Consider the following 19271-nt stretch of genomic DNA (forward strand, 5'->3'; position numbering starts at 1 on the left):
TAAACTTCTTAAAATGTATGAACACTATATCCCATTTACCAAAGTGTATATTTTCTTATGACAATTCTAAATTAAAAAGGACAGTTCATATTGTTAAGAAAACAATAATCTACAGTCAGCAAGTAAAAAGTGTCACAATTGTATACTACTTGACTACATTTCCCAGAAAGCACTGCGAGGGGTCGCGTTTTGTTGTGTGAGGAAGTGAGTTCAGCTAGCAGAGCCCTGTACTTTGGGTTGGATAGAAAGCTTATTATACAACATAGCCTGCACATTCACCATCAACGCTTTATTAAAACACATTTTTGTCGGCTTCAGTTGCTTTTTCATTTTGGTGCTACAACGTGCACAGTAACGGTAAACTAACTCAGTTTGGACTCAGTCATCGGTACAGACAACAGGAAACAGGAGTTTCCTGGTTAGCTTAGCCGCTAGCCTGCTGAATCATTAGCAAAGTGCTCAGCAGCGTTCGCATTGAATATTAATTATTCAATTTAAATGAAGCGACGGTTGTTGCAGGAACCAGCTCTAACTAGATTCAGGGATGTTTAGGGAACCATCGCTTGGATCCATTAAAAAATTAGTTTATTTTAGACTTCCTTACTTAATGTACAACGTACACGACTCAAAACGTCAGACATAAATGTTTATTAAAATTTGACTTTTTAACAAGTACGTTATATTTTTGAATAATGAAAATTCACTTTATATAAGCAAATATTGGAGGAAACCTTGGTTACTAAAGGAGTAATGTTTGTGCACCTGAACAACAGAAAGGTTCATTTTGTAAATGTGTACAGTTTAGCCACTTATTAGACATTAGGATTTTCTTTCATCAGTCTGAGTTTAAAATTTACACAACAACACCGGTAGACAGCACCAAAAGGTCACATGTAAATGGAAGAAAAAAAAATTATACAAAAATGATGAAGAGGAAGGTTTAACTCCTCGGCCATTATAAAATCTAGCTATGGGTATAATAAAATGGCCTGAATCAGGCTTTACAACTATATATTATACAACAGCAGCTGAAATCATTAAAGGGGATAAATAACCCATCAAACACTAATTTCCTTACTTTTTGTGCCAAGTTTAATTTATGTTCTTGCAGTTCTCATAACTGACCACATGATGGCAGTGTTTAATATCTTATTTCAATTCATGCTCCAGGAACAATTAAACAACCCTGTAATTTATTTCTATTTTGGATCAGATGCTGATTGAAGTTTTATTTATTGTGGTAACAAAGAGAGAATGAAAATAAATATGCAAAATGAAACACATTCCTTACATGTGTTGCCAGCCTGTGAGGTGAGATGTGCTTTACATGCTACATAGCTTCTGATTCAGTTAACGTGAACAGTGCATTAAGTTAGTTTCAAAATAACATCAGGATCGTGTCAAAGTATTTCAGATGCATGAAACAAAATACTCAAATTATGTTATAATTACACATCCATCATTATTATGGGTTTTTATTATGGAGGAAGTTTTCAAGGCTTCAGTTTTAGGTTGCTGATATTTTACGTGCCGGTTCAAGTTGCTTCATGACAAAAAAAAAAAAAAGTTGAACTGAAACACCTGTTGGCCTTTCGTCACATAGCAGCCTTATCTGTCCACAGCAGGGGCTGATGGGAGCTTTGAGGACCTGTTAGAAAGCACGTGGTCCTGCTCTGATCTCACAGCTCGTCCTTGTTTGGCCTCAGCTGCATCAGAGCACCACTTCTCCCCAGGTTCACCAGAGGAAACACCACTGCACACAATGCTTTTCCTCCCAGCTGCTCTGTGCTGGCTGTGTTCAGGTGAGTGTTTCCAGCCAATCAGGAGCCAACAAACTCCACCTGGAACAAACACTGTCACACTAACCTTCATCTGTCTGGCTTTATCTCTACAGCGCTGGTTGCCATGGCAGCAGAGCTGATTCAGGACCAGCTATCAAAAACTACAAGAGCTGATGCTACAATCTCCCTTAAATGCACTGGAACCAACCAATGTGACAAAAAGCAGGTTTACTGGTACCAGCAAAAAGAAGGAGATTCTCTTCAAACGATTCTACGGGTTGATCTTAATGATGGAACAGTTAATAAGCGCTACGGCCATTCTCAGAGAGATGATTTTGAAGCTATGATAACAGCAGATTTGGTAATTAAACAAGTTAAATTTGAGCATGCGGCCACCTACTACTGCAGCTGTTATAAATCTGGTCTCCACAGTGAGAAACGATCCCTGCAGCCTGAACAAAAACCGTTCAGATGTCATAGAGCAGGAAACCGCAGCTCAGATCTACATCTTTCACCTCTATCTCACACACTCAGCTGTAGACATGACCTTCAGCTGCTTCACAACATGTTGCCAGATTCCTTCGTCAAGCCGTTTATCCTGATTTTTTTCCCCAACAAAAGAGGTGGAATCATTATGGTAAACCATGAACTAAGTGTTGCATTAAATATTTTTTCTAGGGCAGTGGTTTCCAACCTTTTTTCCTCTGTGACCCCCTTCATGCATATACTAAAATGCCATGGACACCCTGATCCACCCTGTGCTGGAACCATGCTGGTTTAGGCTGTCAAAGGTGAGATTCTAATGTATTCTGGTTGAGTTCTGTCCTTTGATAAAGCCAAAGTTAAATGAACAGCATACAGCCTTAATTTTTTTTATTAAAATAGGGACAATTTGTGGATATTAATCACAATGGCTCTACTGTTCAAAGCCTCAGGGACCCCCTGTGCTCTTTGGGGGACCCCCTTGGGAGGTCCCGAACCCCAAGTTGGGAATGACTGCTCTAGAGTTAAAACTCAGCATGATCCAAATTCCACACACAAAAAAAAGATTGGGAAAAAGGAAGAGATAAGAAGGAAAGGAAGGAAAGGGAGGAAATTGTCTTTATTATTATTATTATTCTTGTTATTAGTATTATTATTATTATTATTATTGTAAATGCAAGTTTATAACATTGGTTGTTTGCTATTTTGGTATATTTTTTTATTGTATTTGGTCATCATCTTTTGTATTTCATGCTTTATATTTACATCTGAATACTGAATAGTTATATTCACACTATAACAATATATCCACATGCATACACCACATATCTATATTCTGTATTATTTGTGTTATTTAGCACTTTTTAGTATCAATGTGTAACTTTGTCATGCCTTAAAAAATGAAGTCTGTGTTCAGTGTAGACTCAAAGCATTATTATCTTCAGTTGTGCAAACAAACTAAACAAAATTGAAATGTCTTCATGAATGCACTTTTCTAATAGGTTCATTACTACTTTCAGTAACAAAAATAAAAAAATAAAAATAAATTTAATTAAAAAAATAATGTTTTTAAAATCATCTGCCTTCATTAATCATTTTTATTTCTAGATGTAACAAAAAAGAAAAAAAAATGATTTTCACATTTATTAAAACTGATAAAACTGAAGCCTGAACCACTCAGTTCATTTTTCAAGGCAGGAAATGAAAATAAATAATGACCTCTGACTGGTTTTCAACATGACTCGTCCTAAGACTTTCAATCATTTAACTATTTATGATCGTTCATGATTGTGGTACAGCATAAATGTAGCGTTATGCTGATGATATTGTTGTTTATATAACAGTGAAAAACAGCAGGCAGTAAACTTTAAACTGAATATAAACCTGAAATAATCCTCAGTAGGTCATCTCAAGGACAGATGGAAACTTTGCACTAATTTTTTACAAATGCACTAACTGTGTGCAGAGTGACCTTACCTGTATATCCTACAGTTCAACCCTCTCCATCTTCAACATTGTTAATATAGTTTGGCTTATTATATTCTGAATGTGATTTAGGAGCCTAGGAAACCTTTTCTGGATGGAATGTTTGAGAGAAAAACAATGTGAATTTTCCGTTCATATCTCATAGCATAACCCAGTGGGAAGGTGCCATAGTGCAAATTTTTCTTATTTCCCACATTTCAACTCCATCTTGCTGCTTTAAATGCTGCTGCTCAGAAAAATTCCTCACATTGATGTCCAGCAGTGACAAAAATCTACCTTTTACTTCAGACCGCAGTTAAAACCATACAATCTGCTGTCTGAGAGGATCTTATAAGTTTCATAAAAATTAAGTGTCTGAGGATAAAATTTGTTCACTATTTGGAGTAAAATCACCGATTGATTTCCTGATAACTTGTATTTTATTCTTTATTGAGCAGTACCACAGTATGGAAGGAGAATTCTTTGAGGATGACACTGTTATAAAGAGACATGCAAGAACAGAAAGATGAGCTCTAAACCTAAACCACATGAAACACCCCCACGTGTCCACAGCAGGGGCTGATGGGAGCTTTGAGGATCTGTGAGAAAGCATGTGGTCCTGCTCTGATCTCACAGCTCGTCCTTGTTTGGCCTCAGCTGCATCAGAGCACCACTTCTCCCCAGGTTCACCAGAGGAAACACCACTGCACACAATGCTTTTCCTCCCAGCTGCTGCTCTGTGCTGGCTGTGTTCAGGTGAGTGTTTCCAGCCAATCAGGAGCCAACAAACTCCACCTGGAACAAACACTGTCACACTAACCTTCATCTGTCTGGCTGTGTCTCTACAGCGCTGGTTGCCATGGCAGCAGAGCTGATTCAGGACCATTCAACTTTGACCAGGAGACCTGGTGAAATTGTCTCCATTGGGTGTTCAGGTGCTGATCAGTGTGGCAATAATATTGTTTACTGGTACCAGCTGCCAGAGAATAGAATATTCACAGCGATTACTCGCTTTGATCGTAGTGGCGAAAAAAAATTTAATAATTTTAACCATGACCTGAAAGAGACTTTTTCAACATTGAGGACGATGAACGGAGGTGATCTGATAATAAAAGATGTAAGTTACGCTCATGCAGTCACCTACTACTGCGCCTGTTATAAGTCTGCTCTCCACAGTGAGAACTGATGCCTGCAGCCTGAACAAAAACCTGTCTGTGACTCTGAGAGCAGTAACCACAGAAAACTCTCATCCCGTCTCTACATGAATCATTCAGGCTCAGTCTGCTCCTGATACCCTCACTTTTCCAAAATGAGGTTAAATACACCTCAGCTCTCATCCTGTGATTCTCTATTGGCTTTAATGTCAAGGGTTGTGTTTTGTTTTAATCATTATATGTAGATAAGTATTTTCTTTGTGGCTAGAAGTGTTTGGTTATAGCACACATGTAACAAGGATGATTTAGTGTTTTTATTATTATTATTATTATTAAAGCTCATGATTAATATTACTTACATCCGGCAATCTTTTGCAGTGTTGGTTAGGGTTAGGGTTAGGGACATGTCATTCAGGTTCTTAACCCTTAAAACTCTACATAATTTTTGCTACTATTTCCTGCCTGATTTGTTTAAATGTAAAAATTCATTCATGTTTCTAGGACAGCCTCAGTTGTCTGATCATGAGGCCAAAATGATGTAGAATAAATGTATCAAGAGATACAGCAGCATAAAGGCCGACCAGAAGATGAAAGCAGAATTCATCACCAACAGTGTTTAGTAGAAATAACACCAACAGTGACCAAATCTTTTCATGAACAATATAGTGATTTATTTTTATGTTAGAGTCTCTGAAAAAGTGCTAATGTGTGGAAACAAAATTTCCATGTTTAGACTTTGTTCCATGGTTTGTTTTCATGTATTGGACTGATTTTCATGGCTATTCTGTTTGCTGTGAGTTTAAAATGGCTTGTTTTAATAAATGTGTCTTCTTTAGAACGGATGGCTGTGGTCCAATCAGAGATGTACAGGGAGGACTCCGGGGACACACGGAAGTTTTTACACAAACTGCTATGTGGTAAAGTCTGGAACAATGTAATATCACCAGACTCTTGATGTATCTAGACAACAGGCAGCCTCCGCATTACAATCCACCTTAACACCATCTAATAATTAAAAAATACATTATTCATCCCAAAGGGAAATAGCAACACGGACATATGTAAATGTCATTGTGCTTGTACTTTGTAATCGATAGAAATATAGTCAGTGCTAAGTTGGGCTACATGTTGTAGCTAATGGCTATAAACATTGTAACATAACTGAATAAACACCTTTCTCCTTAAACGTCGTTTTTGATAATCAAACGTTCACGGACAGCCATGAACAGATGACTCATCCTCCTTTCTTCTTCTCAGGGCAGGTGCATTCAGATGCGTTTCGGATGACGTAATGATGCAGCACCAGCTTGGCTGCATCTGTGTAAAACCGAACAGGTTCTTTGGACCAGCAAAGTCCCGGCTCTTTTTAAAACCTTCCCGAAGACTCGTTTTGATCTGGCCTTCAGTCTCACATGAGACTTTTTTTTTTTTGTTTTATTTAATTGTTTTAGTGTTTTATCATTTTAGTGCTATTTTTTCTGTTTCTACTTTGCATTTTACTTTACTTTTAAATTTATTGCTTCTATGCTGTGTTCAGGGCGTTGTTCAATTCATGTTGTCTCATTTATCTTACATCGCCGTGTCTCCTGATGACCTAGAGCCAGTTAACACCCTTTTAAACTGCATTTTAGACATAAAGTCATGGATGGCAGTGAATTTCTTGCAGCTCAACCAGGACAAGACTGAGGTTTTAGTCATCGGTCCTGAAGACAAGAGAGAGATAATTTCCTGCAGACTGAAAAACTTCAAACCCTCTCAGTGTGTGAGAAATCTGGGTGTCCTTTTCGACTCTGAGCTGAATTTTATTTCACACATCAGAAATGTCACAAAGACAGGCTTTTATCATCTTAAAAACATCGCCAGAGTTCGCCCATTTCTCTCTCTTGCCAGCACGGAGGTGCTAATGCATGCTTTTATTTCCAGCAGGCTAGATTATTGTAATGCCCTGCTCTCTGGTCTTCCCAAAAAGACTATTTCTAGTTTACAGTTACTGCAAAACTCGGCAGCACGAGTTCTGACGAGGACCGAGGGGCGGGAACACATTACACCGGTTTTAAAATCGCTGCATTGGCTCCCCGTGCGCTTCAGGATTGATTTTAAGGTTCTCTTACTTGTTTATAAATGTCGTAATGGTCTTGGGCCTTCTTATTTATCTGACTTGTTTTCAAATTATGAGCCCTCGCGGACCCTGAGGTCCTCTGGTACCGGCCTTTTAACTATTCCCAAAGTTAGATCTAAAACACACGGTGAGGCCTCGTTTCATCATTTTGGTCCTCAACTGTGGAACAGCCTGCCAGAGAGCCTCAGGGCTGCAGAGACTGTTGATGTTTTGAAGAAGAGGCTCAAGACCTTCCTTTTTAGTTTAGCCTTTTGATTTGACTTTATTCATTTTCTGTTATTTATCTCATCTTATCTTATCTTATCTGTCTCATTTATCTATTTTATTTTATTATATTTTATTATAGCTTCTTAACTGTTTCCCTATTTTATCGTTGTTTTAACTGTTTTAACATTTTTAACATTTTTAACTCCAGTGTTTCTTTATGGGGATCCTAAACTCTGGGAGTCAAGCCTGCTTCGTCTGCCCTCTGCAAACATGGCTTGACTGGCTCCTGGTGTAAATGGGTCCCCAAAAATGCCGTTTCCTCACAGCAGCGCCAAGCCAAAGACAGATATTAAGAGTTTGTGTGTGTGTGTGTGTGTGTGGATGGGTGAGGGGGGGTGGGGGGGGGGGGGGTGGGAGGTGTTTAATCTGTCACATAACTGGGTGTGTAAAGGGCTTATTGTTTTTGTTCTGTGATTTTCTTTTTTTTTCATTTTAATATGCATTTATACTATGTAAAGCACTTTGTGTTGCCTTTGCATGAAAAGCGCTTTATAAATAAAATTTGATTTGATTTGATTTGATTTGTGTTAAAATGCTCTATAAATAAAGTTGAGTTGAGTTGCTTAGGTTTGTATTTAGTTTATTTTAGGTATCTTAGCCTCTCTAGAGGCTAGAGGCAGACTAGGGCAGCCCAGAGATACGAGCGATCAGCCGCAGTCTTTGAGCATGAACACAAGCCACCCCACCAAGAAGAGTACCTCAGACCCACCCAAAAGGTGGCAGAGGAGGGCCCCAGCCAGAGTCCCTCCCCACCGCGGTCACGGGGCACAGGCCCCAGCTGGCCAAGATCGTAGGAGCCACCAACCCCTCCCAAGCACATTCAGGGTGGCCACAGTGAAGGGCCCAGGGCCCCAAGAGTGTTCATAATGACACGTATAAAGAGAAACTTTACTCTTATAATTTAGCAACTAAGAAATGCAAGGAAGTCCTATCTCTCTGACATTATTAGCAAAAACTGTCATAATGCTTGTGCCTTATTCACTACTTTGGACCGGTTAACAAACCCCCCTGTGTCAGTAGTGCCTGAACTTTATTCCACCAAGACCTGCACTGAGTTTGCCAAATTCTCCACACACAAAATCCAGAAAATCAGACAAGCAGTTGGTTCATCAACAGCAGGTCCAACAGACATACTGTGTCCATTGAAAACCAGTTTAAGCACCATGACATAGTTTAATCCCATTAATAGCAAAGATCTGGGGGACAGCTTATGTCAGCTGAACTCCTCTTCTTGGTATTTGGACATCCTGCCCACTGGGTTTTCAAAAAGGTCTAAAAGACTCAGCTCTGTGAGCTTATGTTTAATTGCAGGTGTCTTCCCAGAGCTTCTAAAAACAGCTGTAATAAAACCTCTGCTATAAAGGGACAATCTAGACAAGACTTAAATGAACAAATACAGGCCGATCGCAAATCTTCCTTTTCTAAGTAAGATATTTGAAAAAGCCGTTTTTCATCAACTAAATGACTTTTTAACACAAAACAACTGCTATGATGTCTACCAGTCAGGTTTTAGATAGCACCACAGAACTGAGATGCTCTGACCAAAGTCATTAATGACATGTTTGAATACAGATGATGGAAAAATGTCAATCTTAGTCTTACTGGACCTCAGTGCTACAGTTGATACAGTCGACCACAATATATTACTTAAACGACTGGAGAACTGGGTGGTTCTCTCTGGTACTGCACTGCTCTGGTTTAAATCTTATTTACAGAATAGAAAATACTTTGTGTCAATAGGTAATTTTACATCTGAGCAGACAAGAACTCCATGTGGAGTTCCCCAAGGTTCCATCCTGGGGCCTCTTCTGTTTAACATCTACATGCTCCCACTGGCACAGATTATAAAGAACAACAACATTAGTTACCATAGCTACGCAGATGACATATATATATATCATCATATCATATATATGATATATATTGCAATGCCACCAGGAGACTGAGGCCCCATACAGGCTCTTGGTAAATGCATTGAGGAGATTAATGACTGGATGTGTCTAAACTTTCTTCAGTTAAACAAAAACAAAACTGAGATGATGGTTTCTGGAGCCAAAGAGAAACGATTAAAAGTCACCACAGACCTTCAGTCTATACACCTAAAAACCACCAACCAGGCCAGAAATCTGGGTGTATTGATGGACTCAGACCTAAATTAAACTAAAAGGGAATCACAAAATCAGCCTACTATCACCTTAAGAATATTTCAAAGGTAAAAGATCTGATGTCTCATCTGGACCTGGAAAAACTAGTCCATGTTTTCATCTTTAGTCGGCTTGATTATTGTAACAGTCATACTTTGTAACACTGTTTTTACAGATTCTACCTAAAAAAAACAATCAGACACCTGCAGCTGATTCAGAACTCTGCTGCTTGAGTCCTCACTAAAACCAAGAGAGTGGACCACATCAGTCCAGCTCTGAGGTCTTTACACTGGCTGCCTCTCGTCAGAGAATAGACTTTAAAGTTCTGCTGTTGGTCTATAAAGCTCTGAATGGTTTACGACAGGGGTAGGCAAGTTCGGTCCTAGAGAGCCACAATCCTGGAGGTTTTCCAAATTCCCCTGCTCCAGCACACCTGACTCAATTTAAATGGATCCAGCAGCCTATAAGGATCTGCACAATATCTGTTATAAAGAGACATGCAACAACAGACAGATGAGCTCTAAACCTAAACCACATGAAACACCCCCACGTGTCCACAGCAGGGGCTGATGGGAGCTTTGAGGACCTGTTAGAAAACACGTGGTCCTGCTCTGATCTCACAGCTCGTCCTTGTTTGGCCTCAGCTGCATCAGAGCACCACTTCTCCCCAGGTTCACCAGAGGAAACACCACTGCACACAATGCTTTTCCTCCCAGCTGCTGCTCTGTGCTGGCTGTGTTCAGGTGAGTGTTTCCAGTCAATCAGGAGCCAACAAACTCCACCTGGAACAAACACTGTCACACTAACCTTCATCTGTCTGGCTGTGTCTCTACAGCGCTGGTTGCCATGGCAACAGAGCTGATTCAGGACCATTCAACTTTGACCAGGAGACCTGGTGAAATTGTCTCCATTGGGTGTTCAGGTGCTGATCAGTGTGGCACCAATATTGTTTACTGGTACCAGCTGCCAGAGAATAGAATATTCACAGCGATTACTCGCTTCGATCGTAGTGGCGAAAAAAATTTTAATAATTTAAACCATGACCTAAAAGAGACTTTTTCAACATCGAGGATGGAGAACGGAGGTAATCTGATAATAAAAGACTTAAGTTACGCTCATGCAGTCACCTACTACTGCGCCTGTTATAAGTCTGCTCTCCACAGTGAGAACTGATGCCTGCAGCCTGAACAAAAACCTGTCTGTGACTCTGAGAGCAGTAACCACAGAAAACTCTCATCCCGTCTCTACATGAATCATTCAGTCTCAGTCTGCTCCTGATACCCTCACTTTTCCAAAATGAGGTTAAATACACCTCAGCTCTCATCCTGTGATTCTCTATTGGCTTTAGTGTCAAGGGTTGTGTTTTGTTTTAATCATTATATGTAGATAAGTATTTTCTTTGTGGCTAGAAGTATTTGGTTATAGCACACATGTAACAAGGATGATTTAGTGTTTTTATTATTATTATTATTATTAAAGCTCATGATTAATTTGACTTACATCCGGCAATCTTTTGCAGTCATTCAGGTGCTTAACTCTTAAGACTCTGAGTCATTTTTGCTTTTTACTTTTTGCTGCCTGATTTGTTTAAAAGTAAAAATTAATGTTGAAACGAAAGCTTTTAATCCCAGTCAGCATACAGACATGATGTTTCAAATGAGAAAATTATCTTTAACTGTTTGCCTGTAGACCATGTTTTCTCTTGAAATTAGAGCCATGAGAAATATTATTTATTTATTGATTAATATTGTTTTTTAGGCAATAACTAACAGGCTCTGTTAGTTACAGCTTCAGTTTGGCAATAAGGTCATTTAAAAAAAAAAAAAAAAAAAAACTGAACCAGTCCAGCCTGTAACAAAGGACCTCTCAGAGACAGAACTGATTACGTCCAAGACTTTAATTACAATTTACAACCCGGCTTACGGCTAAAACAAAACAACCCCAAACAGCAAATAAGGCCAATTATAATTATTTGTTAACGAAAGAATAACCATGGAGTGTGGCTGTCTGCAAAATCAGAAGTGTAGGTGCGTGCATGGTTGTGTGTAAGAATATAATGAGTGCAGTGTTGTATGGTGTAAAACTACACTAAAAGTAAAGCAAAAGCAAGGTGCAGCGGGCGCAGGTGCAGCCTGGGAGCGGAGCGTGAGTGACCATGGATGCTCACTACTTTTCAAGATGCATTGTGGGTAATTTTAAGTGCCCTACTTTTTTCTTTCTGGACATTCAGACACTCCGAAAAAATGGCGTGACCCTTGTATAGGGCACTATGTAGGGAGTAGGGAGCACATTCAAACACAGTGCGTGTGGAGCAGGGGTGTATGAAGCCGGGTAGGGAATTGGATGCAGGTGTCATCTATCAGTAATCAGGAGACTGACTGCAGTGAAGCCTTGCTGGAGTGGGCGTGTCCGTGACAGAGCCAGGTGCGGGTGTGACATGGCCCTCAACTTGTTCCAGTTTTGATCTTTTTGGCCCACTGTGCATTTGAGTTTGACACCCCTGATTTAGACCTTTGAAACTACTAAGTTTGCATATCAAAGGACACATTATCACACTCGGTTAACACCCACTGAGTTCTAATGTGAAAAAAAAAAAAAACTATCTGAGGCTCTGTTGTTGTCCAGCAGGCACACGCTTCATTAAACCCTTAAAAATCCACAATTATCAAATATTAAAGAATTTTAATGCCAGTGTTTAACAAACATGTTTTTATTGTACTTAATATTTGTCACATTTCTACTACAGTTAGGAAAAAAAAACAAAAAAACGTAGCTTTGTTGCTCATTCTCTGTCATCTTGTGGGAAATGAATTCTGGGAAATAAAAGGCCACAAGGATGCATCGCCAGCTGCCTTCGTTTCAGGCCAAACGGAGTGCGGGTTTGTAGGGTGGATTCAGAGGCGCCTTCCAAATGGGACAGTGCTTGGCACCACGATGACGTATATATCGATGAATCTGCACTTAGAAGTGTGCAGACCATGAATTGGGACACAGCTAAAGTTTGAAACGAACGTCCCTATTTACACCCGTAAGGGAGCATAAATGAGCCTTTAAAGAGCTCTATAAATAAAGATGAGTTGAGTTGCTTATGTTTCTATTTTATTTATCTTTTAATAAACTCTCCTTTTATTGTAACTCTGAGCAGTTGTCCCTCTTCTTCAGCAGTGGCTGGTTAGAAAGAAACTAACCGAACTGAACATCACTGACATTAAAGGTAAGTTCTCTATCAAAGTTTTAATTACAAACACAAGCTTTAGAACCAGCGAGCTAATGGAGTTTTAAGGATTCGTGCTCACAGTCTGAAATGAAAACATGGAAGCAGAAATCCAGCAACCAGGTCCAGGACTGTAGAGCAGCGAGAATCCTGTATCAGACCAGAATGGGACAACATTCCTCTTCTAAAACTCCAGCAACTGGTCTCCTCACTTCTCAGACGGTTTTTATGTCAGTTCAGAAATGTCTAATTTCAGGTTTGTAATAGATGAAAATACTGATCTAATCCTGTAGGTTTTGAGTTTTGGTTAAATTAATTCTCAATACACTTTATACAGATTTATTATATGCTCTATTAATTCCATTAAAACCATAGTTTAATATTGCCTTTCATTCTTTTTTCTAATGAGGACCATTTTTGGAGATGAATCTGATCAGTTCCTTGGTCAGCCACAGGTCTCTGCAGTCCAGAGGTCTGGTGCTTTAGGATTTTATCTCAGTCAACTAACTCTGCAGTGCTTGAACAGAATCCATATTTTCTCATATGCTGCGAGCTACAAAGCCAAAAAGAGTTAAAATGAAAGAAAAAATTCCAAGAGGACAAAAATGCTGACAGACAAAAAGGGTGACCTCCAAAGTAAAATGACAGGAAAGACTAATTTCCTGCAGGCCTTGTGTTGATGGACCTAACCCTGAACATGTCATGGTTGTTAGTCTGAGTATTACTGGGATTTTCACACACAACCATCTCTAGGGTTTACAGAGAACTGTCTGAAGAAGAGAAAATATCCAGTGAGCAGCAGCTGTCTGGACCAGAACGTCTTGTTGATGTTAAAGGTCAGAGGAGAATGGGCAGACTGGTTGGAGATGATAGAAAGACAACAGGAAGTCCAATAAGCACTGATTCCAACCAAAGTCTGCAGAACATCATCTCTGAACACACAACACGTCCAACCTTGAAGCAGATGGGCTACAGCAGCAGAAGACCACACTGTGTGTCTCCTGTCAGCTAAGAACAGGAAACTGAGGCTACAATTCACACACACTCACCAACACTGGACAATAGAAGATGGAGAAACATTGCTGGTCTGATGAGTCTCCATTTCAGCTCCATAAAAACATGGATCCATCCTGCCTTGGATCAACGATTCAGGCTGCTGCTGGTGTAATGGTTTGGGGGGAGATTTTCTTGGTCCACTTTGGACCCCTTGGTACCAGCATGGCCTGGTTTAACCAGCACAGCCTACCTGAGTATTGTTGCTGACCATGTCCATCCCTTTATGACCACAGTGGAGCATCTTCTGATGCTACTTTCAGCAGGATAATGCACCATGTCACAAAGCTCAGATCATCTCCACCTGCTTTCTAGAACATGACGATGAGTTCACTGGACTCCAACGACCTCCACAGCCTCCAGATCTCAGTCCAGTAGAGCAGCTTTGGGATGTGGTGGAACGGGAGATTCTCATCATGGATGCAGCCGACAAACCTGCAGCAACTGTGTGATGCTGTCATGTCAATATGGAGAAAACCTCTGAGGAAGGTTTCCAACACCCTGTTTAATCTATCAAACCAAGAATTAAGGCAGTCCTGGAGGAAAAAGTGGGTCCAACCAAGTACTTCGGTGGACCCGGTGAAGTGTCAGATGGATGTCGACTTGTTTCAGTGAAGTTTTTGTAACCGACTGGAGACGCCGTGAATAAAACAGAACCAAACAAGGATTCTCTCTGATTAAACTGTTCAACACTAAATGACATGTTTGGGTTTTCTTTGCTAAATTTGCACCTTGTCTTATTTTCTTTGTGGCCCCACAGACTTTACTACATGTTTCAGTGTGGAGATCTGACCCTTGTATAGTTCAGGGACATCAGGAATTTCGCATCTCTCAGACTTTTCATTGTGAGTTAAATGATGTGTTTGAAGAATTTAACAAAATATTATGAAGCTGACCACTTCCAGCCACACCACCCTCATTTCACACATCCTGAAAATCCTGAAATAAGTTTCAGCTTCGGGGTTTGGACTCTTTCACGGACGCGGAGGTTTTTGTATCAGCGTGTTTCACTGTGGGAGGATCCGACGACTCCAAGAACTACCTCATCTTTGGCACCGGGACCAAGCTGTTCGTTACAGGTGAGAACAAACATTTATTTCATCCTGTCGTCTTTTAAAAGTCTCTGTTGCTTTGTTTTTGTTGTTATGTCGGTTTTCAGAGCCTGACTGAACTTCAGGGGCGTCCTGAAACCACGCGGGCGTCTGAAGCGCGTTCATCATCGTCAGAATTGGTTCTTCCTTCTTAAAACGCTGTAAATCTTTTCAAGTCAAGACAAAATAAATCAGCAGCTCCCGTTAAATAAAACCGCAGACGCTGCCGTCTCTTTCCTGAAATAAAAACACTCGTAGACATAAATCATGAGAACAGACGAGCAGCTTTTCCTGCTCTGCTCTTCTATAAATGCTTCACACGAAGATTCCTAAAGACTCACGAGCGTCAGACTCACGCGGGGTTTCATTTATTTCCACTGAGATTCAGCCTCATTAATGCTGATTTATTTTATTTAACTGTGAAGTGCAGACAAACTGTGAGTATTACAGAATGTAATTAAACTGTAGTTTTGTTTCTTATTTTTTTTATATAAATCAGTTAGAATATTGTTGAATGGATTAAAATGATTTTATACTAAAATATTACTTCACAAAAGTTTAGGAGCATATAAAGTGATAATAATCCGATAATTAAACATATAGTTGTTGTAACTCTAATGACTTAAATAATGAATATAATCTAAATCACAACTAATGAGCTTTTATTTCATGAGGAGATTGTAAAACGTGACAATGTGATTTATTCTGGATAAATAAAGTTATATCTTCTCAGCTCATCATTAATCAATAATCATAATTAAATTTTTAAAATGAAAAATTTGATCATCTGTTAGGTTGACAGATGTTAAGCGCAGCTGTTAGATTCCTCGAGCTGTTATCTAACCGGTTTAATGCTTTTGTTTTCTTTGTAAATTTAACTGATTTCATTTTCTTCATGTGTTAATTTTCTATTATTTAATATAAATAATAAGCAGGTTAGTTTATTTAAGCTGCTTCAGCTTTTATTTTGTCATGTTTTTTATATTTTGCATCTCTTACTTGCCTCCACAGTAAAATGGAGCAATAAACTCAATTTAATGAATCAATTAAAGGTGGTTACTGATGTGTATAAATAGGAATACAAATGCTGAAAATACAATTATTACAACTTTATGGCCAACAAATAAAACTATAAATGCTGCAAAACTCAGACATGTACAAAATAACTATAAAAATAATAAATTGTACCAATAAAATTAGAATGGTTTTCTAAAAGTGTGGAAACAAAAGAAAATATGTTTAAAGTCTTTTCTCCCCACTTCGTCCCCACAGAACCGCTGGTGTATTATTTGGATGATTTGGAGTATTTTCAGTATATTTATCTGAAGATGGTGAAATTAATGTTTCATGCTGCTTTATTGGAAGGTTCTGTCTATTTTATTTATTTCTTTAGCTATTTCAGAGGCTCAGTATTTTTTTATGGTGGAAAAACTCTTTGTTGTCCTGAGGATTATTCATGCTGCTTCTACAAATTTAGCTTTACATCCTTTTAACCCTTTAAGGTCTCGGCCGTTTGGTGGAGCAAAGTCTTCAGTAACTATGATGAACTTATTTAAATACTGAAATAAACCTGCCTGAGCAGGAAAATGCAAAGAAACATTTTTCTCTTCCTTTTTTTAAACTCTAAAGGGATAAATCATACGTGGAAAAAAGGAAAACATGAACATCAAACTAGAATTTTTTCTAAAATTTCATTTTTAATTAAAAAAAGGGAAAAACTATAAAAACTGCAGGAAATTCTAACGTAAAATCAAGTGACAAAGAAATGAACAATTAACATGATAATCAGTAATTTAATATTTTATTCAACTTCATTAATTGAAAGTTGGATAAAAAAAAACATTTAAAATATTAATTATTCAAAATAAGTTTTATGTTAAGATTACAAACTTTATCTAAACAGGAAAAATTTAACCAACTTATTTTTTCTTCAATGATAACATCAACTCCAACACGCTGTAACCATGGTTACGGCACACACCTGCCCTACAAATATCTAAAAACACAACGTTTACACAGAAATCAGAATTTCACTAAATCTTAAAATCACATCTTAAATTTACTAAAACACAACATGTAAACACACAAACAGCAGAACAAATGAAACTTTTCTCCATTCTAAAAATTTGTTGAGAAAAATAGTTGAAAACAGAAGAACTCGTGTAACTCATGATTAAAAAGACATAAATAAAACACGGCATCGCTGTAAATGTCTGTAGAGGTAAAATATTATGAAAAAAGTGGCACCGTTTTAAGTAAATGGGAGATTTGAACCAACAACCTGTAAAACCTCTGGTTTATTTTGGCTTTATTAACCATTTTGTCAGCCTCTGTTGTACTTTGGTCTTTGTGCTTCATTTAGTTGCATCAGTGTGTTTAACCTGCCGTGTGTGGGTGTGTGTGTGTGTGTGTGTGTGTGTGTGTGTGTGTGTGTGTGTGTGTGCTGCTGTTAAACTTCAGACAAGCCGGTAAGGAAGCCCAAAGTGATCGTGTACAAAGCAGCATCAAAAGGAGACCAGGAGAAGAAGAACTTCCTGCTGTGTCAGGCCTCGGGTATGAATCCTCCTTTCGTCCAGTTCTCCTGGGAAAGACAGAAGGAGGACGGCTCTCTGGAGGAGCTGCTCCCTGCTGAGGGAGATCAGCTGGAGATCAAAGAGTCGGCCAGCATCACCGCCATCAGGGTGGTTGATCGTGATCCTCATTACACGTATAAATACATCTGCTACGTCAAGCATGAGGGGACAAAAGTGGAGGCCCAAACTCATCAAGGTAATGAAGGCTTGGAGCCTGTGTTCAGCAGAGATTCAGGAAGCAGATTAACCTCATATTTTCCTTTTTTCTGTCTCAGTGGTGTCTGCACATCCTCCTCCACCTCCTGCTACAGGCTGGTTCAGAGAGCGGCTGCTCAGCCTGCTGTACACGCTGCTGATCGCCAAGAGTGTGGTCTGCTGCTGGGGCCTGTCTCTGTCTGGCATCTGCAGGAAGTAGGACACGTCCAGCAGGAAGTAAGACATGTCCAGCAGGAAGTAGGACACGTCCAGCAGGAAGTAAGACACGTCCAGCAGCTTCAGCTGCAGCTCACAGAGAGCTGCTGCTGCCAAGCTCCACCATCTAATAACCACCATCCAGCTAGTTCACAACAAACTCATGTGTTCATGTGCAGTAAAACCTTCCAGTTCAGGTTATTCAGACCCGTCAGGCTCATTAAAAAAACAAAACATCTCATTTAAACGACTTTTCATGATTTGATCCATTTTTATTGAAAATAAACGTCATTGTGCAGAAAATTTTTATTTAATAACAGACGATAGCTGTTTTATCCTGAATGTAAAATATGTTATATTCAGTATTTCTGAGAGTTTCTACAACTTTATAACTGATTTTATGACTGATTTTATGACTGATTTTATGACTGATTTTATGACTGATTTTATGACTGATTCTATGACTGATTTTATGACTGATTTTATGACTGATTTTATGACTGATTTTATAACTGATTTTATGACTGATTATCTTCCGACTTTTTTTTGTTGCTTTTGTGAAGCTCATTTTTTAATATCTGATTTAATCTTTATGTCTCAGGAAAAGTTTCTTTGTTTTCTTGATTGTCTTGTTTATTATTTTAGAAAATGTTCAGTTTGAAGAAGTAAAAAAAAGTGACACCAGAATATTTGTTTTGTTTAAAAAAAAAAAAAAAAAAAAAAGGAAATATTTATTTGGATTTGGATGTAAATATATAATCATGTGAAATAAATAGAAAAAATAATTTTGTATGTTTTGTATCGAACATGACTTAAATATTTGGAGCAAACTTGATTTTTATTAAACGATAAAACTTTGTTGGATTTTCTGCTGGACTGAAGCAAATTTATTTTTCTGTTTGTTTTTGTTTTGATGTTGTTTTTAATGTCAACTTGGGTTTTGATTGAAGAATTCAGTTTAAGTTACTGCAAAAAATAAAATGATTAAACTATGTTTGACATGAATCAATATTCATTTACAGAAAGAAAAAAAAAACGCTTCTTTAAACAAACACATTTATTTAAGGAATCGCTCAGCATGTTGATTTTTAACAGCTGGTTTTGTAAATCCAGGGTAGATATGTGCTGTGTTCTACAGATGGAGTGTTTGAGTGTAATGTAGAAATGATAACTGGCTTCTGGTTATTTCTTTTCATACATGTGAATGAAAGGAAATGTGAAATATTGCACATGTTGTTCATAACAACAGTTTATCTAATTCAAACTTGTAGAAATCAAATCTGTAAATTAAAAGTTATTAATCTGGAAATCTTGTCTTTAGTTTCCAGTTGGAGTTTTTTGAAGTCACTGATGAACTTAAAATTGTTCTTCCAGATGTGCAGCTGCTGCCTGATAATTGATACGAAACACAGACGACAGTAATGACGTGTAATAAATGGATGACTTTAAAGTGAAGGTGAGTTACCTGCAGTCACCTGACACTTCTAATTAAATAAAGTTAAAATCCCTTCATCTTC

At 38.4% G+C, this 19271-nt stretch overlaps 1 protein-coding gene across 1 annotated transcript; it reads left to right on the plus strand.

Moving 5' to 3' along the window:
• Window positions 1–342: 342 nt before the first annotated feature.
• Window positions 343–18830, plus strand: LOC121645160 (T cell receptor beta chain MC.7.G5-like). The gene is made up of 6 exons (XM_041993566.1): window positions 343–357; window positions 1623–1802; window positions 1895–2203; window positions 14681–14758; window positions 17231–17539; window positions 17619–18830. Exons 2-6 carry the CDS (start codon window positions 1763–1765, stop codon window positions 17756–17758), a joined length of 876 nt encoding a protein of 291 aa, XP_041849500.1. The 5' UTR covers window positions 343–357; window positions 1623–1762; the 3' UTR covers window positions 17759–18830.
• The last annotated feature ends 441 nt before the right edge of the window (window positions 18831–19271 follow it).

Source organism: Melanotaenia boesemani, chromosome 8, assembly GCF_017639745.1.
Source record: "Melanotaenia boesemani isolate fMelBoe1 chromosome 8, fMelBoe1.pri, whole genome shotgun sequence".
Lineage (NCBI taxonomy): Eukaryota > Metazoa > Chordata > Actinopteri > Atheriniformes > Melanotaeniidae > Melanotaenia > Melanotaenia boesemani.

Coding starts and splice junctions, on each gene's coding strand:
- LOC121645160 (XM_041993566.1), top strand. CDS start 1,763: ATGCTTTTCCTCCCAGCTGCTCTGTGCTGGCTGTGTTCAG. Junction 2,204..14,680: donor CTGCAGCTGTTATAAATCTG/GTCTCCACAGTG, acceptor TTTTTGTATCAG/CGTGTTTCACTGTGGGAGGA. Junction 14,759..17,230: donor GACCAAGCTGTTCGTTACAG/GTGAGAACAAAC, acceptor GTTAAACTTCAG/ACAAGCCGGTAAGGAAGCCC.